The following is a 24,592-nucleotide window of genomic DNA, read 5'->3' as shown; positions in this document are numbered from 1 at the left end:
AGACAATGCAGTAGGCCCTCGCACTGCAGCATCTCCGCATCTCGGATCTGACGCATCGGTTTGGTTGTGTGATGCATCTTCAACCCAGACTCCCGCAATGCTTAACTAACCAGGATTTAAGGTAGTTTGCTCAGCAGGCATAACTGGGTCCCGCGTTCCAATGCTGTTGGCCTAAATCTCTTACTTTATCCTGGTCCGGCCCAACCGGATATCCACCATTGGCGCTTTGTGCTTTTGATGTTGTTTTTACTAAAATCATATCTCCAGTTCTACTGGTTGGATTTTTGTTGTTTTTGTCTTGTATTTTTTATTAGAAATTACTCTATTGTTCCAAATCTGTCGTGTGATCCTTTTAGTGTGTTTTCACTGTGTTACTGTTCGAAGTATTGCAAACATTCTTTATTTTGCCGCTGAGTTAGCCTGCCTTCTCTGTGCAAAGCTACTCAAGGGTTTGATCACAGGTTAATTTAGGGTTTGCTTGGTCTGTCGCCCTGCAAAGAATTGTGGTTGCTGCTTTAGAAGGGTTTTTCCATCCTCAACCAGTAACTCACATTCTTACTCAGACAGTTTCCAAAAACTATACAAGTACACGTATGTCCTTGACACAGAATTCCAACATTAAAAACCTAATCATCATCATCATGTATTACCATTTAAAAATTTAAGAGCACTGGTTTTCTCTTTTTATATATCATTTTTTTAGCAGTTTCGTTACTTACAATCTTACATCAAAATTTCCAGATCATCTGTATTAATTATATTCTCAAAATAACTATTATGCAAGTGAAAGGAATAGAAGAAGAGCATAGGAAGGCAGAAACTGAGCATACTTTGTTATTATGCAAATTTCCTAATCATTCCTTCTTACATAAACTTGGTCCGTATAAAGTATAAACATTTTCCTGGTATAGTAATGGTAAATGTGGGGAGTTTGTCGTGGTTATTAATCTTATCATATGTTCAGCCTTTTCTATTTTTTATAGTCTATTGAACCAATAACAACTGCTTCCTCCTGGGGTCAACACTCACTTCATTCCTTAATTGCTTATTTTATTCATAGCGCATTGGCTGTGTGAATTGTTTTATCTTTCGATAATGAAACCTCATTAAATAACTCGTTAATTGTGTGCATACATTGTCATAATGTTGAAACGTTTTGTTTTTCAGGTATGAATACAAGTAGAAGTGGAACGGACAAAGAACAAACATTAAAACCATCTGGAAGAAGAAGTATGCCATGTTTAGCTCAAAGCCAAACTCATCCTCAACATCTCAGCAAGCATTCTTCTCTACATCAGCCAAATCAGATACAACCACAACCTCTTGGAGCAGAATCAGCAGAGGAAAGCACACCTCCAGACAAAGGTAAGGTTTCAACGGAAATTGCGTTGAACCCCTTATTGATTGCATACCATGAGTTCAAAAACCTCATCTATCTTTTAGGTATGATCTTTAAGAAATCTCTACCACCATTTATCAGCAGTTTAATGATTTAAGTTTAAAATTGGATCAGTAGCTTCTGAGACTGGAACACTTCCTCTCTCTATATCTCTCCAAAGTCATCGCAAAGATTTATAGTACTGAAGGCAATATACAACATTTTATTCAGTAAGCTGGTGATGGTAAATCAAGAATTTGTAGTTTGTTATACCACCATGATTAGGTGTACTTCATAGAAAGGCTCCACATACTGCCATGAAGATGGGCACACAACCTCATTTGATACGGAAAGGTGAGGCATACATGATCCTTGCAAGTAAAAAGTAGCACGTCTTCTACACATTGTAGTATTTATAACTGCAGACCAATCTAGAGCCTATGCATGTCTAAGACTGACCAGGTTATGTATGAATGTTCATATGAAGAGATGCAGGTTTTTGCTTGGCTACAACATCTTTATTCTGAAGATAATTTAGACCACGGTGACGGGGAAACTGGGGTGTAGCCAAAATTGAAAACGGCATGACACACATATTTGTAGCATGCCAGAAAGAATAAGTATTACTGTTCACTATGTCACACAATACTCACTAAATAGTTTATGGTCACTTCACTGGGGCTCACAGTTATACTTCAAATGTGTAATGATATGTAAATATTTTATTGACTTATATATAAGGAAAACGTCTGTGATGCAGACTGGTATTGCAAAATAAAATTACCTACTTTGGCTGAAGTCAGGTAGACATGATAAACAAAGTGTATGGGCTTCTCAATTAAATTGTATGCAGAAAATGTTGATGCAAATAATACTCGGACTCGATAGGGGGTCATGAATATATAAGATACATTCTAGCTATGATGTAATAAGAACAATTACTTGAGTTGCAGATTGTGTACTGATCTAGATAAAAGATGGGTTGCTCTTGTTTTCTAAAATATTTTCTTTAGATGCTGCTCGTTTAAAGGAAGGAGCATGCGGCTGCCATTAAAGTGAAAGCGCGGCATGAGGCGCTGTTATAAAAACAAAGAAATTGTTTCTGAAGTTGACAAACAAATTCTTTTTGTTTTTGTAAAACAACACATTCCGTGCTGTAATTTTAATAGTTAGTATAGTATATAAAATTCAAGTGTGCCCACAAAGGAAGGGGGAAGGAGTGCAAGGGAAGGGGTGTGTTTCAATTAGTTAACATCACTAATCAAAAAAATCATTACGCATCAATCCACAACTGAAAACATCATTATCGTTGATCCATATGTTGAAGATCAAGAAAAAACACATGTTAAACAGAACATATCACATGAAACAGAAACTCCCGTGATGATTATTATTATCAATCTTGGGTTAAGGAGTTCGTGTAGGTAGATGGTAGTCTACGTTTCGACCCAAAGGTGTAGGATAATGGATCCTTACTCGCGGGTCTTCATCAGGACGATGGGGGGGGTGAAGGGAGGAGTGGGGCTGTGTCCTAGGTGTAGAAAAGGAAAAATAGGCTAATTACTTGAAACGGTCTCAGAAGAGTCCCGACATAATTGGATTACAAAAGGGCCCGAAGGCCAGTGGAAACAAGGCATAGAAATTACAAAGGAAATTAAAAAGAGTTAAAAAGAGTTAAAAAGGAGGTTGGCTGAACTGAGGACGGAACACTACATGGTTGGGTAGCCCGACAAAGTAGATAAACAAGGCAACCACCCTGCTGGGCGTATTAACGTCTCCAGGAGGGGGCCAGTCCCAGTAAATAAGCGTGGTGTCTGAAAAAGCATATTGAAACAGGGGTATTGAAAAAAGGGGGGTATATTGAAAAAAGTGGTACCGTAGCACCAAACACCAAAAACACTCTAGCCCGCTTATGGGCTGGTGTAGGGTGACATCAAAAGAGTAACCTTAGTAATAATGGGGTATAAATCACCTGGTCTTGATGCCAAGGCAGGATATGTGGATTTTGTCCGTATTTCTCAAACACGGGCGTTCATCTGGAAAAAAACTGATGGAAAAACGAAGTATCAGAAAAGGGGGCGCAGGGTGAGGTCATAAACGGTGTCTCGCACGTTGTTGTGTCTGCCCCACATATATCTGGTCACAAGGGCATATTATGCAATATACCACATTTGTAGAGTTACAATTGGTATGTGACTTGAGTAGTACTTGATGTTGTTTGTGAGTGAATATCTTAGTCTGAATTGTCGAAGGACAGGCTTTACAGGACCCACATCGAAAATGTCCCACAATTGGCGGCAGGTTCCACATGGTTGTGATCGATGGTGTGGCTGGGCTAGGGAGAAAAGAGCGCACCACATGGTCTCGGATATTCCTTGCCTTTTTAAATGCATGAAGGGGCGGGCAACTGATATTAAGATCCTCGGATATCAGATTCCAATATTTATTGACGGTTTCAATATTTCCTCCACAAGGTTGCATACCCGGTAACCTAGCAACACGTCTAAGTCTTTCTTCCACGAGGTTATTTAATCGAGCCTGGTTACCTTGGTAACACTTCCTGGTTGCAGGCTGACACGCGCTGACACTGGCTCCGTTTCTAACCGACCACGGGTGAGTCCTTTGGCAGGAGACGCGCAATAACCTCTGAATTTAATCGTCCTCTGTACCCCTAATTTCTGGAATTCCGTTTTTCCAGACGGCGGTCTGCTGGGCTCGATCCACTTTCGGGACGCCCTAGTTACGAAGTACTCAAACTACTGTGAAGGAGACGTGCTGTGACTGCTCCCTCTGTGTGATTGTTTTACAATCCCCCCTCGGGTGAGTTTTACACTCGGACAATGCGTGCGAGACACCGTTTATGACCTCACCCTGCGCCCCCTTTTCTGATACTTCGTTTTTCCATCAGTTTTTTTCCAGATGAACGCCCGTGTTTGAGAAATACGGACAAAATCCACATATCCTGCCTTGGCATCAAGACCAGGTGATTTATACCCCATTATTACTAAGGTTACTCTTTTGATGTCACCCTACACCAGCCCATAAGCGGGCTAGAGTGTTTTTGGTGTATGGTGCTACTGTAACACTTTTTTCAATATACCCCCCCTTTTTTCAATACCCCTGTTTCAATATGCTTTTTCAGACACCACGCTTATTTACTGGGACTGGCCCCCTCCTGGAGACGTTAATACGCCCAGCAGGGTGGTTGCCTTGTTTATCTACTTTGTCGGGCTACCCAACCATGTAGTGTTCCGTCCTCAGTTCAGCCAACCTCCTTTTTAACTCTTTTTAACTCTTTTTAATTTCCTTTGTAATTTCTATGCCTTGTTTCCACTGGCCTTCGGGCCCTTTTGTAATCCAATTATGTCGGGACTCTTCTGAGACCGTTTCAAGTAATTAGCCTATTTTTCCTTTTCTACACCTAGGACACAGCCCCACTCCTCCCTTCACCCCCCCATCGTCCTGATGAAGACCCGCGAGTAAGGATCCATTATCCTACACCTTTGGGTCGAAACGTAGACTACCATCTACCTACACGAACTCCTTAACCCAAGATTGATAATAATAATCATCACGGGAGTTTCTGTTTCATGTGATATGTTCTGTTTAACATGTGTTTTTTCTTGATCTTCAACATATGGATCAACGATAATGATGTTTTCAGTTGTGGATTGGTGCGTAATGATTTTTTTGATTAGTGATGTTAACTAATTGAAACACACCCCTTCCCTTGCACTCCTTCCCCCTTCCTTTGTGGGCGCACTTGAATTTTATATACTATACTAGCAATTGCATAATTAATATATGATTTTTGGTGCAGGGATAATAAAAACACTGTCCACCATCATTTTTGTGTTGTTTCTATTCAAATAATTTAGTGAAATTTCAAGTATTTGTTGTGTGTTTGGTCAGGGACCCCTTCATATATCTCAACCTATTACCCAGGTCCCACTGACCACATGGGTCGAACCCCTTTATTTATAATATAAATGTAATTTTAATAGTGGCCACACACCTTTCTATAGACAAGCCTCGTCTAAAAAAAGTGGTGCGGCCACCGTTAAAGTTAAAGCGCAGAATGGGGCACTTATAAAAAAAATACGTAGTTCCTAAAGAACTAGATAAAGACATCTGGTGCAAGGAAACTTTAGTTGGCCGGTGCTCCTGGCTTAAAAACTAAGTGATGTATCGGAAATACTGGCCAATAAAGAGGCAGTAAATACGAGCAGTGGAGTTATGAAACAATGGCAAGCAGCAGGTGTAATTATACTCCTAAGTGTGATTACAGCAGGTCTTGCAGAAAGGCATGTGCGCTGATACTCAACCTAAAAATAACCTAATTCTGATCCTCAGGTGCCAAACCTTCCATAACATTAGCATTAAAAGTCGACATCTTTCTTTAAAGAAAAGAAAAAAGCACTTCCAAAGTTACTGTGGGGAAACAAAAACAAATGTTAAAAAGCTTTCCTAGGGAACCTACCAAAATGCAACTAAGAGAAAGAGTTAATTTCCCTGGCATTCATGAATATCAACAACCCATTAGATTATTACATGCCTTCCAATGGCATGAGTTCACTTCATTTATTTTACAGTCTTACCTGTTCAGTTCTCCGCTGTGGTTTAAGTAATCGCTGCTGCTGAGGTGAAACTGTTCTTGTCCATGGTGGCACTACTGCTTCTGAGACTGCTTCCAGAGTACATGTTGAGGTTGCCTCGGATGTACCACACGTCTCTCAAAATGGTTCATACTTTCACAGTCCACTGTAAGTAGAAATAAGGAATCACGGTCAAGAACACATTAACTATCACCTTCAGTAAATAGTTCTACGCTGGCAAAAAAGTGGACAAACACAATTTATCCACATACACAAACCAAACACCTAACTAGAAGTCACTTAATTATTTAAAAAAGGTGCACATTGATTTTCATGTAAATAAAATGAAGAAAATGTAGCAGTTTATACCCAGGAAAGGTCATGCGATCATGCACTATTGCAAGCTAGGACTAATATACTGCAAATCTTCACTTCAAACCTGCACACAATGACACAGCAGAGGAATGATTGTTTCTACAATGTCTTTTCAATTAAAATAGACATTCTTAATTATCGTTATTGCCGTTTGGGTGCAGTGCTATAATTACCATATTTTCATTAATTGTGACTGACAGACATTCGTGTTATCTGATGTCAGAAGGAGGAAATGTTGAGTCAGGTCAAAGCATCATTCCAACCTGCAGGCCTGCAGTCATTTCAGCATTTTGTAGCATGCAAAATTATCTGGCATTCATTTTATTGGAACCCAAATTTACTTTAACTACAGCACCAACCGAACAAAAATCTACAATATACACATAACATTTTCAAATTTACTGGCCATTCTGTAAATTGCAGAATATAAAATGGATGCAACAGATCAATAGTGCTATGATCTTTTGACATACTTCGGGTAAAATGCAGTGAGCCAAATCCGACAGACGTCACTGAAATACTCTTGCAAGCTACCCCTCCCATATTGTGATATCCACTCAAAATCTTCTTTAACTGGACACAAATGTTAACAATATTAACTGACTATTTCCGTTATGAATACATTTTGTATTTTGCGCAGCTCTCCATGCATCCATTAAATAACATTCCATACGTGGACGATCTGTGATCACAGTTCTTTGAGTCGAAACTCTGCATCGTCTTGGGAGCCGATGGCAATCCTTTCAAAGTTATCCTGAGGGTGCTTAAACAAGAGACGACTGAACTTTCCAGGACTCGAGCAGAGATGGTGGCGGTGTGTAGATTCACCAACAGGGCTTGACTATCCTAGCAACCCGTGCAGGTGGATTGATAACGCCTCACATGGCAATAATAATATTTCGGACTACATGCAGAATAACCAGTAGATTGATACCTGGTTTCACCCAGACCCCACCTCAATCAACCAAGCAACGGAGGAACTAGTGTAAGGTCCAAAACAGACGGTCACTTTGAGGCTGCTTATGAAGTGCTCCAATATTATTTTGTCCTGATGAAGACTCCAGAATGAGGCGAAAATTGCCTTTTTATCCAGCGAAGTCGAAACGTAGACTGACTACACTTTTGTCTCACATCATAGGATCCAAATATATTGAGAAATCCATCCTGTATGTGAAGAGACATAGGGAACTATGGATCTTATTAGACTGTAAAGGTCTTTTTCAAACCCTTTTGTGATTTTGTGATTGTGTTATTGTCACACCACCTTTACCCAGTCCCACACTTACCTCATCACCCCCATCCTACCCAAACACCCCTTTCTCCTTCTTCACTGAGAGCACGTTCAAATTTTAATATGAGATAGATAACTTTGATTTACAAGAGATACTTATGTATTTTGATATCTCCAAAATCGAATCTTTTGAATTTCTTGAATTATACTTTTGAAACGATGAAACTGTTTTGTTGATTCTTCAGTACTTTTTGCTTATTAAAAATGAAATGTGATAAAGCATTTTGGTGAACTTTTGAATTTTGTTATTTTGCAAGGTTTTTTGCATTTTCGATAATGTTTAAACCCTGACCCATACCTAAAGTACCTGAACTTTCCATAAAAGCATCTTGCCTAATTGGCAACACCTTAATAAAATGGCAACAAAAGCTTTTGTAGCACTCGAAAGAGCATATCAACAAGGACACACTAGCGCGTGTTTCCTTGCAATAGCGCCCCTTGTCAGCACGCCTCCGATCGCATCACTAATGAGATGGAAAGGCGGCGTGCCTGGAAAGACTCCCTTCAGAAAATATCGCTAACCCAGCTTCGTCATATTGACAACGAGGATTACCGATATTTAAAATCACGTTAAGTATGCATTAACACAGGAATTGAACGTCTGTTAAATTCCCGATTAAGTCATACTTAACATTGGGGTTGGATTGTGTGGCTAAGACCACAGGCCCTATCATCTAGGATATCGCTGTTTCCCCCCATGGAAAATGGCGATATCCCCACTATCTCTGGAATTTTTATTGCCTCTGCGATGTACGCTGTTGATAACGAGCTAACCGAGAGATGAATTCCAGAGATAGCCGGCGATAAATATGCAAGCGCTAAGCGTGCTTTGCGATATTTATCACCCGCCTTAATACTATGCCCCATGGTTTGCTGCGTTCGGAGCAAATTTATTTTAAACAGAAAAAAGCTAGACATTTTTCAACTACTGTTTATTCCTACTCACCCAACAAAGTTTTCTCTTTCTCACGGACATTGTCAGCCACTCGTCCAAACAGTAATTTTGCATGAGGAAAACATTATGTAATTTTTCAGCTGACTCTGACTTAGCTGCACAGAAGGCATTTATGAAAACAGTCTTTCCTTCCTGCTTAAATCCTTCCCTGTGTGTCAATGAAAATATGCCTAGTTTTTATGCAGAGGTGCCGTCAGTATACAGTAGCATGCAAAACACTTGCTTAGCTGCAGAGCGAGGGGTGGTTCTAACAAGCACTAAACTGACATGAAAGTGGCCACTGTACTGAAACATGTAGTATGCAGTAACAAACTACAGGAGGAAACCCATAAGCCCAGTAGAGACTAGGATCAATAATGTATAGCAGACAACAATGTCTCAATGGGTCTTGTTTAGTAGACAATTTACACACAATGATTGCAACAAACAGGGAAGAAGAGGAAACACAGAGACAAAGGACCAGAAGACATTAATTGAGCAAATGCTTTTTCCATACAATCAGTGTACACGATCAAAATAACAATTAAAAAAGCACTGTGTTACATTAAATGTCATTTAACCTATACTAAGCTGTATACAAGTGCTTGTGAGAAGGTGAACAGCCCTGATGACACATGAAGGGGTATATGCAGCTGGAAAAAGAGGTGCTAGAACAAAAAAGTAATATATACAGTGCACTCCTAGTGGAGCCCATACATTTCATACATGAAGAACAGAGTTAGTTTCTTGGGCAATCACTAGGGAGGCACTGTGAATGACGCTGTAGAAGTCGACGGCGTTTCTGCCTTTATACAGTGTAGGCCATCATCAGGATCAGGTTACAAATTTTTGAAGGCAGCACTGCTGTGTGGGGAAAGTGATAGTACAATTCAAAGGTGGACATTTCATACATTAAGAACAGAGTTAGTTTCTTGGGCAATCACGAGGGAGGCACTGTGAATGATGCTGTAGAAGTCAACAGCATTTCTGCCTTTATACAGTTTAGGCCATCATCAGGATCAGGTTGCGAATTTTTGAAGGCAACAGTGCTGTGTGGAGAAAGTGATAGTACAATTCAAAGGTAGACCATAGAGGGAAATTTACAAGGTCTTAAGGTGACAGCATGGAAGCCGCAAGGGTCAGGGGATTAGCAAAAGGAGAGAATAAAAATGACTAGGAGGGGGCAAACAGTAGATCGTGTAGCGCCGATATGACACAAGAAACACAATAGAGAAATATGGTGCATATGCTCGGAGATTTAAGAAAAATGGGTGTTAAAGTTAAAGTGCCGTAGGGGCGAGGATAAACACTAACCTGTGGTGTCTGAGGAATCAAGACACCATGTAGAGGGCACTGTGATAGTGCTGGAGTAGGTTTTGGCCATGGAAGGCGGGAGAATGAGGAGAAAGCGCCTTGTGGAGTTGGGGCTGGACGCTGGGAAAGAAAAGGACCGAGGCATTAAGAAGAGACCCATGGGCAGTCTGTAGATGTATTAAAGGCCTATGCATTGCATACAATTAGCACTTACTAAGGGTGTTGGATGCTTCCAGATAAATGGTGAAAAATTGATTGAAGTTTGACCGTGGTCATGCATCCATCTGTGGGGAGGGAGGGAGAAAGGTCAATGGTGATGGGCTCCGGACGGCACCGGGGGTTGAATTTGTTATGGAGCTGCATTGTGGACAACAAGGTGCTACAACTTACTATTTAGTAGAGATCGCTCCGGGGGTAGGAATCAGCTACAGTGGGTCCGAGGAGGCTGGAAATTGAAGCAGCACCAGTGTGAGTCCGGCAGTGAGTGTCACTCCAGGAGGGATTGATCAGATACTATTAAAAGGGGCGGGCATGAATATGTGTGTGACGTTAACACATTAACATCTGAACAACTGATGGAAAAGAAAGAAAGACTGATGTGATCAGTCCCAAGTGGTAAAAAGACCATATGGGTAGAAATAAGGTATATAGACAAATGAAAGGAAGTGGACCTGAGAAGTAGAGCACAGCAACAGAGGGAGATTGACAGTAGTACTATCGAGTGAGATTTTTCTAATTGCAAATTTACATTATTACACATTTTTGTAAAACATTTTTGGAAGAGGTTGTTAAGTACCACAGCGATCAAAGTAGATCCTGGAAAAGGGGCTAGTTACACCCATACATGTAAATATTGGAAATGGTACTGTCAAGCATGATCTGATACATTGTAAATTACCATATACATTTTTTAGGGGGAACACAGCAATCATGTGAGATACAGTATGTAGGTGGATACACGTGTACAGATAAACACAAATCGTTTTCTTAGAGTGGGTACATGAATAAGAAATTTAGTCATATAGGGTTAGGTCAAGTAGATGGACAAAATAAACACAATTAAAAGTGATGTTCAGACATAGGCACAAATGGCACATGATAGAGAATCATCATACAAAAACCATCATTGATACAAGAATTTGAAGAAGAACAATATAATAACCATCTAATTGTTTATCAAAGGATGATGATTACAAGAGAAATTAACAATGAGATGTTAGGACGGGAGCAGATGGTCGACACATGTTCCTAGGTTCGCAATAGCTGGGAAGGCCAGCAGACTACTGAAGCGTGTAGTGCCATACTGGGGAAGTATGGCACTACACTACATTCGTCCAGGGTGTTGAGACCTTGCTCCACTGTGTGGCAGCAAGCTATTCATCTACACTCACATCAGTTAATTAGTTGCTGTAAGTTACCGCCCCTCAGTGGCAGAGTTGGTTGGTCAATAACTTGCCATGTAAAGTCTGTTTCTTTATGTTTATGGTCATGGAAAAGTGATACCAAGGAGCGTCCAGGACTGCACATCTGATTCATCTTCTATGTTGGGTTTTCCTATCCTTGACCATCTGGGTGGTTTGCCATATGTAAAGGAGATTACATGGGCAGTGTATGGCATATATGACATTGCTGGATCTGTAATTGGTGGCACTTCTGAGCGGTTATGTATGTTGAATTCCTTGGTGTTGAGTGTTGTGGAGCATGCCATGCACCTCTGGCATCTGTAATGACCTATGATGGGAGCAAGGCCCCAGGCAGACATGATTGATTTGTCATTGTTGGTTTTCTTAGGCCAAGATATGGCATGTACCAAACGGTCCGCTAGATTGCATCCCCTGTGGTAAAAGAAAAGTGGTGGCTCCTGAAATATATATGGAGTCCTCAAGGTGTTCCAGTTCCTTTTTATGAATTTACATATTTTGTTGTTGGAGGGTGTAAAGGTTGACACAAATTGAATGAGAGTATTTTTTCATTTCTCCTTTGGTATGAGCAAGGTTTCCCTATGGTTATACCAGGCGCGTTTGCGGGCTCTGATAACCAGCTTTATTGGATAACCACTTAGGATAATTTACTCCATAAGAATAGCAGCTTCACGGAGGTAGTCTTACCTCCATTTGAAATTTCCTCGGATGTTGAGGAATTGTCAATAATGCATACCGTCACGTAGACCCCTTGGATGGAAACTTGGGTATACTAGGAAAGTGTTCTGCTTAGTGGGTTTTCAAATTAGAAAGGTGCCTATCATGACTTCTTCAACCTGAATTGTCAAATTGAAAAAGGGGAGGTTGTTTTCCTTAGGATCTGCCTTGAATTTGAGATGAGATTGGCAAGTATGGAGCCAGTCTAAGAAGTGTTGTAAGTTTTCTTGGGTTCCTTTCCAGATTAACAAAATATCATCGATATAGCAGCGCCAGAAAGTGATCTTTTCTTTGAAATGGTTAGCCAGGATCAGGATTTAAGTTCTTTCAAGGCTGTGTATGTATAGTATGGCTAAGTTAGGAGTGAAGCATGCCCCCAAGGAGACTCCCTATACTTGTAAGTATAAAGTGTCCCTGTAAAGAAAATAATCATTACTGAGGGCAATTTCTAGGGTGTGCATAACCAAGTCTGTGGCAAATCGTACAGGCTGTTGTCTGGATTAAAGGAGATTCCTCATGACAGAAAGGCCTTCATCGTGAGAAATGTTAGTGTAAAGTGATTCAGTATCTAGGCAGACCATCAGGTCAGTCCTAGTAGTGAACGGAGTGTCCCATATAAGATTGTTAAGGTCCACGTTGTCTCTAACATAGGTGTCAGTTAATGGGACAAATTCCTTAATTATGACATCAATGTATTTTCCAATAGGTTCAAGGATTTATCCACACCCGGAGACAGTTGGTCTGCCAGGGGAATTGTGCACATCTTTTTCTATTTTAGGTAGTACATAGATATCAGGGGTGTGGGGATTGCGATTGTTGAGGAAAATAAAATCCTTATCTGTGATGATATCCGGGGTTCTGGCCTGATGGGTGACTTCCTGAATCTTGGTTCTTATGCCGGGTAGTGGGTCAGAAGGTTGCAACCAGTAGTGAGTCGTATTGTTCAGTTGTAGCATTATATTAATGTCGTATTTGTCAATGTCCATGATGATAATAACACACCCTTGTCTGCTGGTTTAATGATTATGTTCTTGTAGGGTGTAAGGTTTATCAGTGCCTGTTTTTCAGTGATAGTTAAATTATAAGGCACAAACTCATGCTCCGCCTGGATGGTTTTAACTTTGTGAAGGACCTATCTCTCAAAAGTTATAATTTCTGGGGGCATGAGAGCTCCAGATGCATGGAAAGTGGAGAGTGGTTGAAAATGGGAATAACCAATCAGCTCACAATGCGGTCTGTGTTTGAAAAAATGTTTCAATCTGAGTATTCTGAAGAGATTCTCTTGTAGTTCAAAAAAGTTACTTCTGTCCGTGGGAACAAAGGAAAGTCCCTTGCTCAGGAGGGTGATTTCCTGGGGTGTGAGAGCATGTTTGCAAATGTTAAAGATAGGGGGAGTTTTTTGAGTATGTTCAGGAGGGGATATGGGGTCAATCATTGTGGAGGGCCCCATTGGTAGAACTTGCGGTGGGTTTGTTGTTCCCTGGGGTATTGATATTGGTAATTGCCTCTTGTACGATCACTGCCTCATCCCCAATTTGCTTCTAAAAGACCAGCAAGAAGGAGTGCTTGTGGTCTCTGTGGTCTTGTCTAGCTGGGATGCTCACTGGGGTCTGAGTCTTCAATTGAAGTGTTAGAAGAGTCCGAGAAGGTTATACTCTGGCTGTTTTGATATCTACCCCAGTTCCTTGGTCCTGGTGGTTGGTATGGAGTATCGTAGAACTTGTCATGCAGGTATGGGTAGGTTCTTTCATTGTTGTAGTTCTTGACATCCCTTTGGATCTTGTTGATTTTTTTGTTTTGTTCAAATGTGTTAAAGGTTGATATGGTGGTGTTGATTTTATCCAGAAGATTTTTGGCATCAGTCAAAGTGCTGTCCTGTCTTCCAAGATAAGTTTCTCAAGTTCAGCTATTTCTTCTAGTGCCTTTGCTGCTGTGCTCAATATCTGTGTTGACTCCCAGGACCATCCAATGTCTCGAGCAACGAAGCTTCAGCCATCTGGTTACCAGATGGCTGAAGCCTGACCTGAACTTGGGGTCCTGTGTAATGATATTCGGCGTGTTTCAAATTTGGTGTCCCAGAAGAATGATGTTGAATTTCAGATACTCAGTTAACATGCGGGCATGGAGGCTGGTGTGCATTTGTTTCTTGTAGCACAGCACCCTGTGTATATAATAGTTATGAGCGCAGCAGCCTGTGAAGCAGGCGCTATGATGATAAAATAAACAAGCAGGGGTACTTGGAACAGTAACTCACATTATACCCTGAGCAGGCCATAAAAGAAGAAATCCCCAAAGGTACTGATAAGCACCTACACTGTAAGGAAACTGTAGTTGGCCCGTGTGCCTGCGGAAAAACGGAAGTGATGTGGTGGGAGTGCCAACCAAGGAGGAGTCAGCAATGAAGAGCGATGCAGGAGGCAATCTATGGTAAGTACAGGTGGGATTACACGACCTATAGTAAAAAAAAAGTGGTCTTGCACACAGTGCATGTACACCGATGCTCGACCTGAAAAGCACATAATTGTTATGCTTTACATCTTTCAACATCATACACACAATTGAAAATGACTATTACCCTCTTAGGAAATGTTTGGACATTATGTTATATTAGGTTATGTCATTTTATGGAGTGCACTAGTCCAGTGTTATGCAGGGCTTTGTAGGTATACGTGAGAAGGCTGTGCAGGATTTGCTTGGTGATACTGGTTTAGAATGCATTGCTTTAGTCGAGTCTGCTTGTGATGAGAGCTTGTGTAGCAGCCACTTGAAGATTTACTGCAGCATTCGCAGGATGTGTAAGCAGGCGGAGCTCACTACATTGACTTGTGCCATCATGTTGAGCTTGTCGTCCAGGATGATCCCTAGGTTTATGGTGTCGTCAGTGGGTGTTGGCCATAGATTTGTTGGCCAAAAGGTGGCGTACCACAGGGATTGCTCATTTCCAAAGACCAGTATTTTCATCTTTTCCGAGTTAAGCTTCAGACACTTGGGGCCATATGTAGGTAAATAATATTTATCGGATCTAAAATACCGAATTTTACCGATTCGGTATTTCAGAATCGGTAAATGGTATGTAGGTATTAATTCGGTAAATTTGACCGAATCAGTAAAAATCGGTAATTACCAATTCGGTATTTACAGATTCGGTAATTCCCTGGCCTGGAGGCCCGTAGGAATGAATGGGAATTACTGATTCATTAAATACTAAATCGGTAATAGGGGGAAGACGTACAAGGTTGGCAGGTTGTCACATTGACACCCTGTTGCACCCCTGAATAGTGCATGGGGGCACATGTGGCACACATACATGCCCAAAGGGCATGTATGTGTGCCACATGGCACTTTTGGAAAATTACAAAATGGCTTTTTCACAGGTTTTCGAGATTCACCACCAACTTTTAGTTGGTGGTAAATACCGAATCCTTAACTCAGAAATGCACTCACTTGAGTGCTCCCTACATTAAGGATTCGGTAATTTACCAAATCAGTATTTTAAGGAATCAGTAATTTACCGATTCCTTAAATTACCGATTCAGTAAATTACCGAATCCTTAAATTTGTCCCCTACATCTCAAATGCCCAATACCGGTCGGTAACTGCCGAAATTCGGTAATTTTGGCCGTTACCGACCGGTATTGGGCTACCTACATCTGCCCTTGGTTCTCAATCATTTTGCCACTACGGTCATGCAGTTGGTGAAGTTGGTTGTCTTGTTTATCGAGGAGAGATTTAGTGGGTGTTGTCTCAGTATAATAGGATGGTGATGCCTTGGGATCAGATGGGGTTAGTGAATGGTGTAATGTAGACATTGGACATGGTCAGGTTGAGGGACGATCCCTGAGGGACTCTGCACATTATGTCCTTGGATCGTAACATAAAGGTTGGTAGTCAGACTCTTTTGTTCTTCCCATGCAAAAGGAGCAGGGCCAGTTGAGAGCTGTCCCTTGGGTGGCATTCAACACAGTCTCAAACACCACACTCATCTTCTGATGAGTGTGGTGTTTGAGACTGTGTTGAATGCCCAGGAGACGTTAAGTAGGATTACAGTTTTTGTTTCTCTTCATTCCAGAATAGTCCTGATTTTGTCAGTGGCTGTGCTATGTGCAGTTTCTATGCTGCAGTTCTTTCTGAAGCCTGACTGAGTGTTGTCCATTAGGTGGTGGTGCTCAAGGTGGTCTATGAGTTGCGTGTTGATGCTTTCTTGATCACTTTAGCTGGGTAGGGGAGCAAAGGGATAAGACAGAAGCTTGTCAGTTGGGTTGGGTTGTCTGACAGTTTCTTGAAGAGTGAACTGACTGATGTGTGCTTCCAGTCTTTCAGAAAGGCGGCTGAGGTGGTGAATACGTTGATCATGTGGATGAGGACTGTGGTGATTGGTTATGCACTGAGGTTGTAGATGTGGTGGTGTATTCATCTGTTGGTGTCTCCGAGTCGATGGAGTGCATGATTGTGGCTGTTTCTTTCCTAGTGATTATCTTCCATGTGGTTAGGTGGTTCTCAAGATTGGTGATGGGCACGTATGTAATGGGTTCGCTATGTTATGTTATGTTAATGTAATTTCTTAAGCGCAACGGTTACCGAGGGTGTCCTGGCACGGCTGCTGCCTTCCGATCGGCGAGGTGTGAGATGACCTATGTAGTAAAAAGCCAGGTTTTCAGTTCCTTCCTAAATGCCATGAGCTCAGTGGCATTTCTGAGGGGGAAAGGAAACTCATTCCAGGCCCTGGCGGCTCATGTGATGAAACTTCTCCCCCCCAGTTGGCTTTTTTGAATAGGGGTGTGACTACCCCTTTTGCTCCAGTAGAGCGAAGGGATCTTCTGTGGATGTACCATTTAAAACTCTGTTTCAGGTGGTCCGGGCTAAGCATGGGGCGAATTTTGCAAATTCGTGATCCGCGAATTTGCGGATTTTTGTTTTTTGTGTGTTCGCGGGGTTTTTTGCGTGTTCGCGGGGTTTTTTGCGTGTTCGCAGGGTTTTTTGCGTCTTCGCGGGCCGCTTGCATAGCGAAGTTACCCATGCAGTTGTTTATGGGAGAGGGAGAGATAGATAGATAGATAGATAGATAGATAGATAGATAGATAGATAGATAGATAGATAGATAGATAGAGAGAGAAAGAGAGGGAAAGAGAGAGGGAGAGAGAGAACGAGAGAAAGAAAGAGAGGCCGGATCTCTGAAGGGCCAGATTCCTGAGTTGCCCCTACAGAACATACAGCTTTTTATTTTTAGCAAAATGCATATGAAAATTGTGCTGTAAAGGTCTCTTTTAGTTTAACCCCTCCTGACAACTCAAAATGGGTGTATTTGCCATCTTCTTCCTTCTTCCTGTTTTTTATATCTGTAAGTGCTTCCTGATGGGGTTTAATTCCTTGGACAGGTGCCTCGTTGCCTACTTGTAACTATTCTCTGACCCTGCTTCAAGGGTCAGAGCAGGGTCAGAGAATAGTTGCAAGTAGGCAACGAGGCGCCAGGAAGCAATTAGCAGCAGGTGTCCAAGTTGAAGTTAATTTGTTTGTAACCCTTTTGTAAAAGGTTACAAAGAAATTAGGTTCAACTTTTGCACCTGCTGCTGTAACCCTTGCTTGGCTGAAAATTCGCCCCCGCTGATTCGCGGATTTCACCGCGATTTCGCGAGATTCGCGGATCGCGAAATCGCAGAAAATCCACAAATTCGCCCGCGAAACGGATTTTACGCCCACCCTTAGTCCGGGCCTACTCCTTGGAGGGCCTTGAAGACCATGCATAGGGATTTGAATTGAATCCGTTGTTTAACTGGGAGCCAGTGTAGCTGTTTTATTTCTTTTTTGACAGAGACAAACTTTGGTGTCCCGGTCAGTAGTCTGGCTGACGTATTTTGCACGAGTTGAAGCCTGTTTACGTGTTTCTTTTAAATATTTAGGTATAGACTATTGCAGTAGTCTACACGTGATACAATTAGAGTTGTTATCACTCCCCTGTGGCTATCTGCCGGTAAGAATGACATTATTTTCCTTATCGTTCTAAAAAGATGGAAGCTGGCAGAAACAACTGCATTTACCTGGTCCCCAAAGGTAAGTTTATTGTCGTCTACAACCCCCAGGTTTTTCACTTTCCTAGTTGGCTCAGGGAGAGTCCCTAGTTCTTCTGACCACCAGTCGAGTGTCCAGAAGTTGACATTATTGCCAAAAATGAGGACCTCCGTTTTGCTTGAATTTAGCTTCAAACAGTTCGTGTTCATCCGCAGCCTGACCGCTTTCATGTAATGTTGGAACCTTTTCTCCTTCTCAACCTCTTGTCCGGGTCATAGTGACATCAATATTTGCATGTGATCTGCGTATGATGTCAGCTGGTATCCAAAGGATCTGATCAAAGCAGCCAGAGGTGTTATATAGACATTAAAGCGTGTTGGACTAAGGGAAGAGCCTTGTGGTACTCAACACAGGAGGGAGAAAGGTTTTGAGCGGACTTTATCTAGGTCCATCGTTTGAATTCTTCCTGTAAGGAAAGATTTCAGGAGGTTTCAAGCATTGCCTTGTACCCCGCATTCTGATAAATGGCTCATCAGAATATCATGGTGGACCATATCGAAGACCGCTGGGAGGTCCAACATGATTAGTGCTGCATTGCCTTCTTGGTCTAGAGCTTCTCTTACTTCCTCTGTGAATTTTTTCAGGGCTGGCTCTGTACCAAGGTCTGCCCTGAATCCATATTGAGTGGGATCTTGTATGTTATTTGCTTGGAGAAAGGTAATGAGTAGAGTATTCATGATTTTTTCGACCATTTTAGCTGGCAAGGGGAGACTAGGGATTGGCCGGTAATTATCGAGGTCCTTAGGGTCAAGATTCTGTTTTTTTAGTAGCGGAAGGATGGACGCATTTTTCCATATCTTGGGGAACTGCCCAGACTCAAATATGGCATTGAATAAAGGGGTGAGTGCCGTACCAGGGAGTTCATGTACTTGTTTGATCACGGAAACTGGGTAGGGGTCAGGTTGGGGATCCCGATCTGATGAAAGCCAGGAGATTAATAGTATCCTGCTTTGTCAGTGGAGAAAATCTGTCTAGGATTGGTCAATATTCAATTGTGCTGCTTGCCAACATGGCTGGCTCAACTGCCTCTACTGTCTGGGAGAGTCTGAACAGGGAAAAAATGGCTTCCACCTGGCCATTTTTTCACTAAATTGTGGACTACTCTGGATTTTTGGGGTAGAGGGGGCGGTCAGTTTGGTTACGGTCTTAAAGAGTTCTTCAGTTGAAGATTTTGCCTGTATAATTTACTCTGTGAAGAATGCTATTTTGATGTTAAACAGTAGTTTTTAAGGGTTATGCTCTAATTGTAAGACTCTTTATCTGCATCATTATAGCCTCTCCTCCAATTGCGCTATAAATGCTGACAGGCGTGTTTTTACTTCCTCACTTCTGTAGAGTACCAGGGGGTTGAGGGCTGGGAATGCTTGGGGGTCCATAATTTCAGTGGGTTAATTTCTTGCATGCTATATCTATCCCCTCTGTGTAGGAGGTTGTGGCATCTTCTACTTCAGTTGGGGGATGGCGGGCCGTTGTCCTGAGAAGATCTTCTAACTCAAAGCATTCAGGGGCATATTAGCAAGAACCTCATTAAAATTATTGGCGTATTAGCGGCAGGAACCTGCCGCTAAAACTGCGATAATGGGCTTGCTAATATACGTTATAGAATGCCAATAGAAGCCCAGGTTAGATGTCCTGCATATCTAACCTGGGCTTCTATTGGAATTCTTTAACGCATATTAGCAAGCCCATTTTCGCCGTTTTAGCGGAAATTTCCTGCTGCTAAAACGCCGATAATTTTAACGAGGTTCTTGCTAATATGCCCCTTAATATTCTTCCAGGCTTTTGTTTCTATCTTCTTTTTAGGTGCTTCCTTGATATGGTGGGGGTTATGCTGTGTTAATTCGAATAGAATGGCAACAAGATGTGTCCTGGGAAGTGGCAGCACCTCTGTGAAAGTAATTTGAGGGTTGTTGGAAAAGATCCCGTCTAATGTGTGCCCTGCCACTTGCGTTGGGCCCTCTACAAGTTGCCTTAGTTCGTCACTGTTCATCACCTCTCCCAGACTAACTATGTCAGGGTTGAAGAGGGCTTCCAGATGGTAGTTTAAATCTCCCAGGATTGTAAATGAGTCGTAGCAGAACCTATTCTCTAACAAAGTCCCAACTGATGCTAGAAAGGCACCTCCTAGACCGGGAAAGCGATAAAGAAGGATGCCCTTAAAGGAGTTGTGTGGAGTGGTGTAAAAATGTAACGAAAATGATTCACAGTCCGAGTTGGATGCTGTCTGGAATGAGGACTGTATAGAGTGGTGATAAATGACTTTTTGTCCTCATCCTCTCCTGAGAGGTCTATCTTCAGTGTAGCACAAAAACCCCGGAGGTGTGGTTTCAGCTAGATCTGGTCCAGAGGCTGTATCTGACCATGACTCGGTAATGAATGCGAGTTTTATGTTGTGCTCCCCAATGAATAATGCACACATCATGCTGTGTTTGACCAGTGATCTAGCTTTTAGGAGTAGGCAATACAGGAAATCGACTTCAGGCCTTTTTTGTACCTCTTTCTTTAGCTTGGGTGGTTTGATAGGGTGAAATAAAATATGGAGAAGAATTCGGTAACAGTTATGACAGGTTGCTACCATACCAGTTCTTTTGGAGTAGCCCTGAATGTTAGGCGTGGACATATAGTCTTCTTACCTTTAGGGTTCATGGCAAGAAGGTCATCGTTTGAGTAGGCCAGTTTTCCCGGCTTTTGAGAGCCAGGGAACTGGCCCTGAGCCAGTTCCGAGCACAGACATCCCCATTAAAAAGCGTGTGGGCTGAAAACAACTAGCTCGCTAACCAAGATGGCGGCCCCACTCCCTTACGAGGACCCGATTCCCCTGCTGTTCAGGCAAAGACAGGAAAAGTGCAGCAAGAACGTGCAGGTGAGTAAAACAAGGTGACACTATTTTAAAATTCTCAACAACACATAAATGAGTTCTAGTAATTTCCCTGGTGAGCTATACCACAGCTCAGCAACCAGGAAATGCAGCGCTGCATGGTTGTATCAGTGTGCCCATTAAATAGCGTGTGGGCTGAAAGCAACTAACCAACTAATCAAAATGGCGGCCTACTCCCTTGTGAAGATCTGATTCCCCCGCTAGTCAGGCAAAGTGCAGCGAGAAAGTGCAGGTGAGTAAAACAAGGTCACACTATTTAAAACATTTTAAAAACACACAAATGAGTTCAAGTATTTTTACTGGCGAGCAATAACACAGCTTAGCAACCAGGAAATGCAGCGTTGCTCAGTCGCGTCAATGTGTCCATTAAATAGCTTGTGGGCTGAAAACAACTAGCCCGCTAATCAAGATGGCGGCCCGCTCCCTTGCGAGGACCCGATTCACCTGCTGGTCAGGCAAAGCCAGGCAAAGTGCAGGTGAGTAAAACAAGGTCACACTATTTTAAAATTCTTAAATACACATAAATGAGTCCAAGTGGTTTGCCTGGGGAGCAATAACACAGCTCAGAAACCAGGAAATGCAGCGTTGCGTGGTCGTGTCAGCGTACCCATCAAATAGAGTGTGGGCTGAAAACAATTAGCCCGCTTACCAAGATGACAGCCCCGCTTCCTTGTGAGGACCCAATTCCTCTACTGGTCAGGTAAAGCCAGAGCAAGTGCAGCGAGAAAGTGTAGGTGAGTAAAACAAGGTCACACTATTTTAAAATTCTTAAAAACACATAAATGAGTTCAAGTAGTTTCCCTTGCGAGCTATAACACAGCTTAGCAACCAGGAAATGAAGAGCTGCGCGGTCACATCAACATGACCATTAAATAGCATGTGGGTTGAAAACAACTAGCCTGCTAACTAAGATGGCGGACCGCTCCCTTGAGAGGACCCGATTCCCCTGCCGGTCAAGCAAAGTCCAGCGAGAAAGTGCAGGTGTGTAAAACAAGGTCACACTATTTTAAAATTCATAAAAATACATAAATTAGTTCAAAGTAGTTTCCATTGCGAGCTATAACACAGCTCAGCAACCAGGAAATGCAGCACTCTGGTTGGTGTGCAAAGTTGCTGTAGATGTTCATGATTTTCCTTTCGCCGAAGTTAAATAGCTCATCACAGAGTCCTTGGAAGGGGGCTATGTTGTTGGTAGGGGCCGTGGGTGTGGTGAAGTCCTTGCTGATCGAGAAAGTAACACAAATATTATTTAAATACTAGTCCCTCCTTGTAGGCTGACACAAGAAAATCTTACAAATTATGTAGATGGATAAAATGGCAAAAAAAGGAGACAGGGAGCCTTCATATTAAGGTGACACCATTAGCTCTGAAGTCTATTGATTTTGCAGTTTGAAGACAAAATGTCAACCAAGAAAATTTAGTGGCAAAACTCATTATTTTACAAAATACACAAATTGGAATATAAATATCTCAATCAGTTTGGAAACAAGGCTAGACTTTAGGAATAGAATGCCATTATAGCAGGTGTTAACGTTTTGGCGGAACCAACTATGTGCTGATAAATCTACACTGTATATTGCTGAAATTTGTCACAAAAACTACTCTTGGCGAGTATGATGAGGGATCAACTTTAGGAACAGGTAGAATACTTAAACATAAATTACTTTAGGGGTTCCTTCCTGTTAGTGTACTAAAACCAGAACTAAAAATAATGAGCAAACTAGAAGCAAGTCTCAAAGATGTCTTGTATCTAAATTAAATGATTGCAGCACATTACTTAATAGAGTGTTAAGAGAGTTTATCTCTACCATTCTCTTTGAAATATAGACTAGGGTTTAACCCTATAAACCCATGTGTAGCCGATGTGAATGTTTCACCTAGATAGGGGTAAGAACTGTGTTTGTAGTTTGAAGGTGCTCTGTACAAATGTTCATGGGCAGATGGGTTGTTTAGAATTTTCAATAACTAGGGGCCAATACTTGAAACCAGTGTATATAAAACATAATATAAAATCAAAACTGGATGCTATAAGACCCCTATATGATATAAACTTAATTGAGGTTACCATTGCTTTGGTTAGGTTTTCATTTGCAATATAGATCGAAGCAGAGGTGCTAAGATTTCAAGTATTTTAAACAATGTTATGTTGCTTCAAGTATTTTCAAGTATCAGCTGTATTATTATACTAGCAGCCCGGGTGCCTTACCCTCTGGCTTTGAGCAAGGGCTAAGTCTACTGCGTCCAGCGTTACATGAAGGTCGGCTTGATATCCATAATATACTCCCTGGGATTGATGAGCATGGGTGGCCGACCCATTATAAACTACAGAGAAATGGCTAACCCAGTTTTTTTCTGGAAACGCAATCTCGATCACAGGGCCTTCTCCCCCACTTAAAGGAGGAGTCCTTACTATCTTCGAGAAGGCCGCAGATTCCTTCCGTTGTGCTGCTGCATGGAGCAAACCCCAACCTACTCCCTCAGGTACCTTGTTCAATCAACTTCTAGCAATTGCCCGCTTATAACCTGTTCTTGCCCTCCTTACCCCCCACCCCCCCCCCCAGGCGATCTCAGTTGTCTATGGAGCTCTGTCTATGGAGCTCTGTCTTTAAATTAGAGTGTGTTTTAGTGCAAGGGCTAATAAACCAGCGTGGAATTTTCAAGGAGACACTGTGAATGATTAAAAAATAATTGGATAATGTGATAATGACTGTCCCCTTCACAGAATCCAATCTTATCCGCCACTAACTTGTTAGAAATGTATGTGCACAACCCTCCCTTGGGCCTACCTCCCAGCCCCCTCATCGCAGGAGTATTAAAAGTCATGTAGCCGTTATTATGTGTTGGCTCTATCTCCCGTGTCTCCTGTACGCACAAGATGTCAATACTTGCATAAAAGTGATACCACAACGGGTTTTGAATATTGGAATGCAACCCTGCAATGTTCCATGAGGTGATGCTAATAGGGGTGGTTACGTTTGCTGTGGTGTAGGGGGAGGGTAGCTTAAGCTGTGTAGGTGCCCCACATTAGAGTTAGGTGTGCTGTTAAATCTCAGAACGTCTGGGGGAAATTACTGCAGGCAGGCTCCCTACGATTGTACAAAGTCGAAAGGAGAAACAGATTGTTCACAGTACTAGGGCTATCATTCTATTAAACTGAGCATTAGAGCAGGTAACTGGCTTTTCAAGCCCCCCATCTGCTGTTTCAGTTTGCTTTAAGGGAGTTGTCAGTCAATCGACCTCTTTCAAATTATAGAGGGGTTTAAAGGGGTTGCTTACAGGGATTGGGTAGGTATGATGAAGAGGACCTACACTAGGGCCCCCCGGACGATGCTGAAAGAGTCTTGGGGGATGGTAAAAGAAGCACAATGGGGTGATGCTTAGCCCCTTATTTCTAACTGGCCAGTTGCCCACCCTGGTCAGGATGATATGAACAAAAGCTGGGGATCCAAAAGAAAGAACCACACAATTGCCCGCAACGACTTATCAGTGTGTCCCACCCACCCTATCCAACGAGCCATTCTGAACTCAGAAAATAGATCAGTAGTCAAGCCAGTTTTCCCGCTTAGATAATGCAAAGATTTATTAAGCAGTGTAGACCAATGTTCAAACTCCCCTTGCGGCAG

At 42.1% G+C, this 24,592-nt stretch overlaps 1 protein-coding gene across 1 annotated transcript in view; it reads left to right on the top strand.

The window, feature by feature from the left end:
• The first annotated feature begins 1,169 nt into the window (after window positions 1–1,169).
• The window catches only part of ANO3 (anoctamin 3), a 1,465,374-nt gene continuing 1,441,951 nt past the window's right edge, over window positions 1,170–24,592 (top strand). The window contains exon 1 of the mRNA XM_086959492.1: window positions 1,170–1,365. Coding sequence (XP_086815618.1) covers window positions 1,170–1,365 — 196 coding nt within the window. The remainder of the gene's footprint in view (window positions 1,366–24,592) is intronic.

This window comes from Lissotriton vulgaris, chromosome 2_2 (assembly GCF_964263255.1).
Source record: "Lissotriton vulgaris chromosome 2_2, aLisVul1.2, whole genome shotgun sequence".
In the NCBI taxonomy this organism is placed as follows: domain Eukaryota; kingdom Metazoa; phylum Chordata; class Amphibia; order Caudata; family Salamandridae; genus Lissotriton; species Lissotriton vulgaris.
Note: the sequence above shows the minus strand (reverse complement) of the source record. Positions and strands in the feature narration are given on the sequence as shown.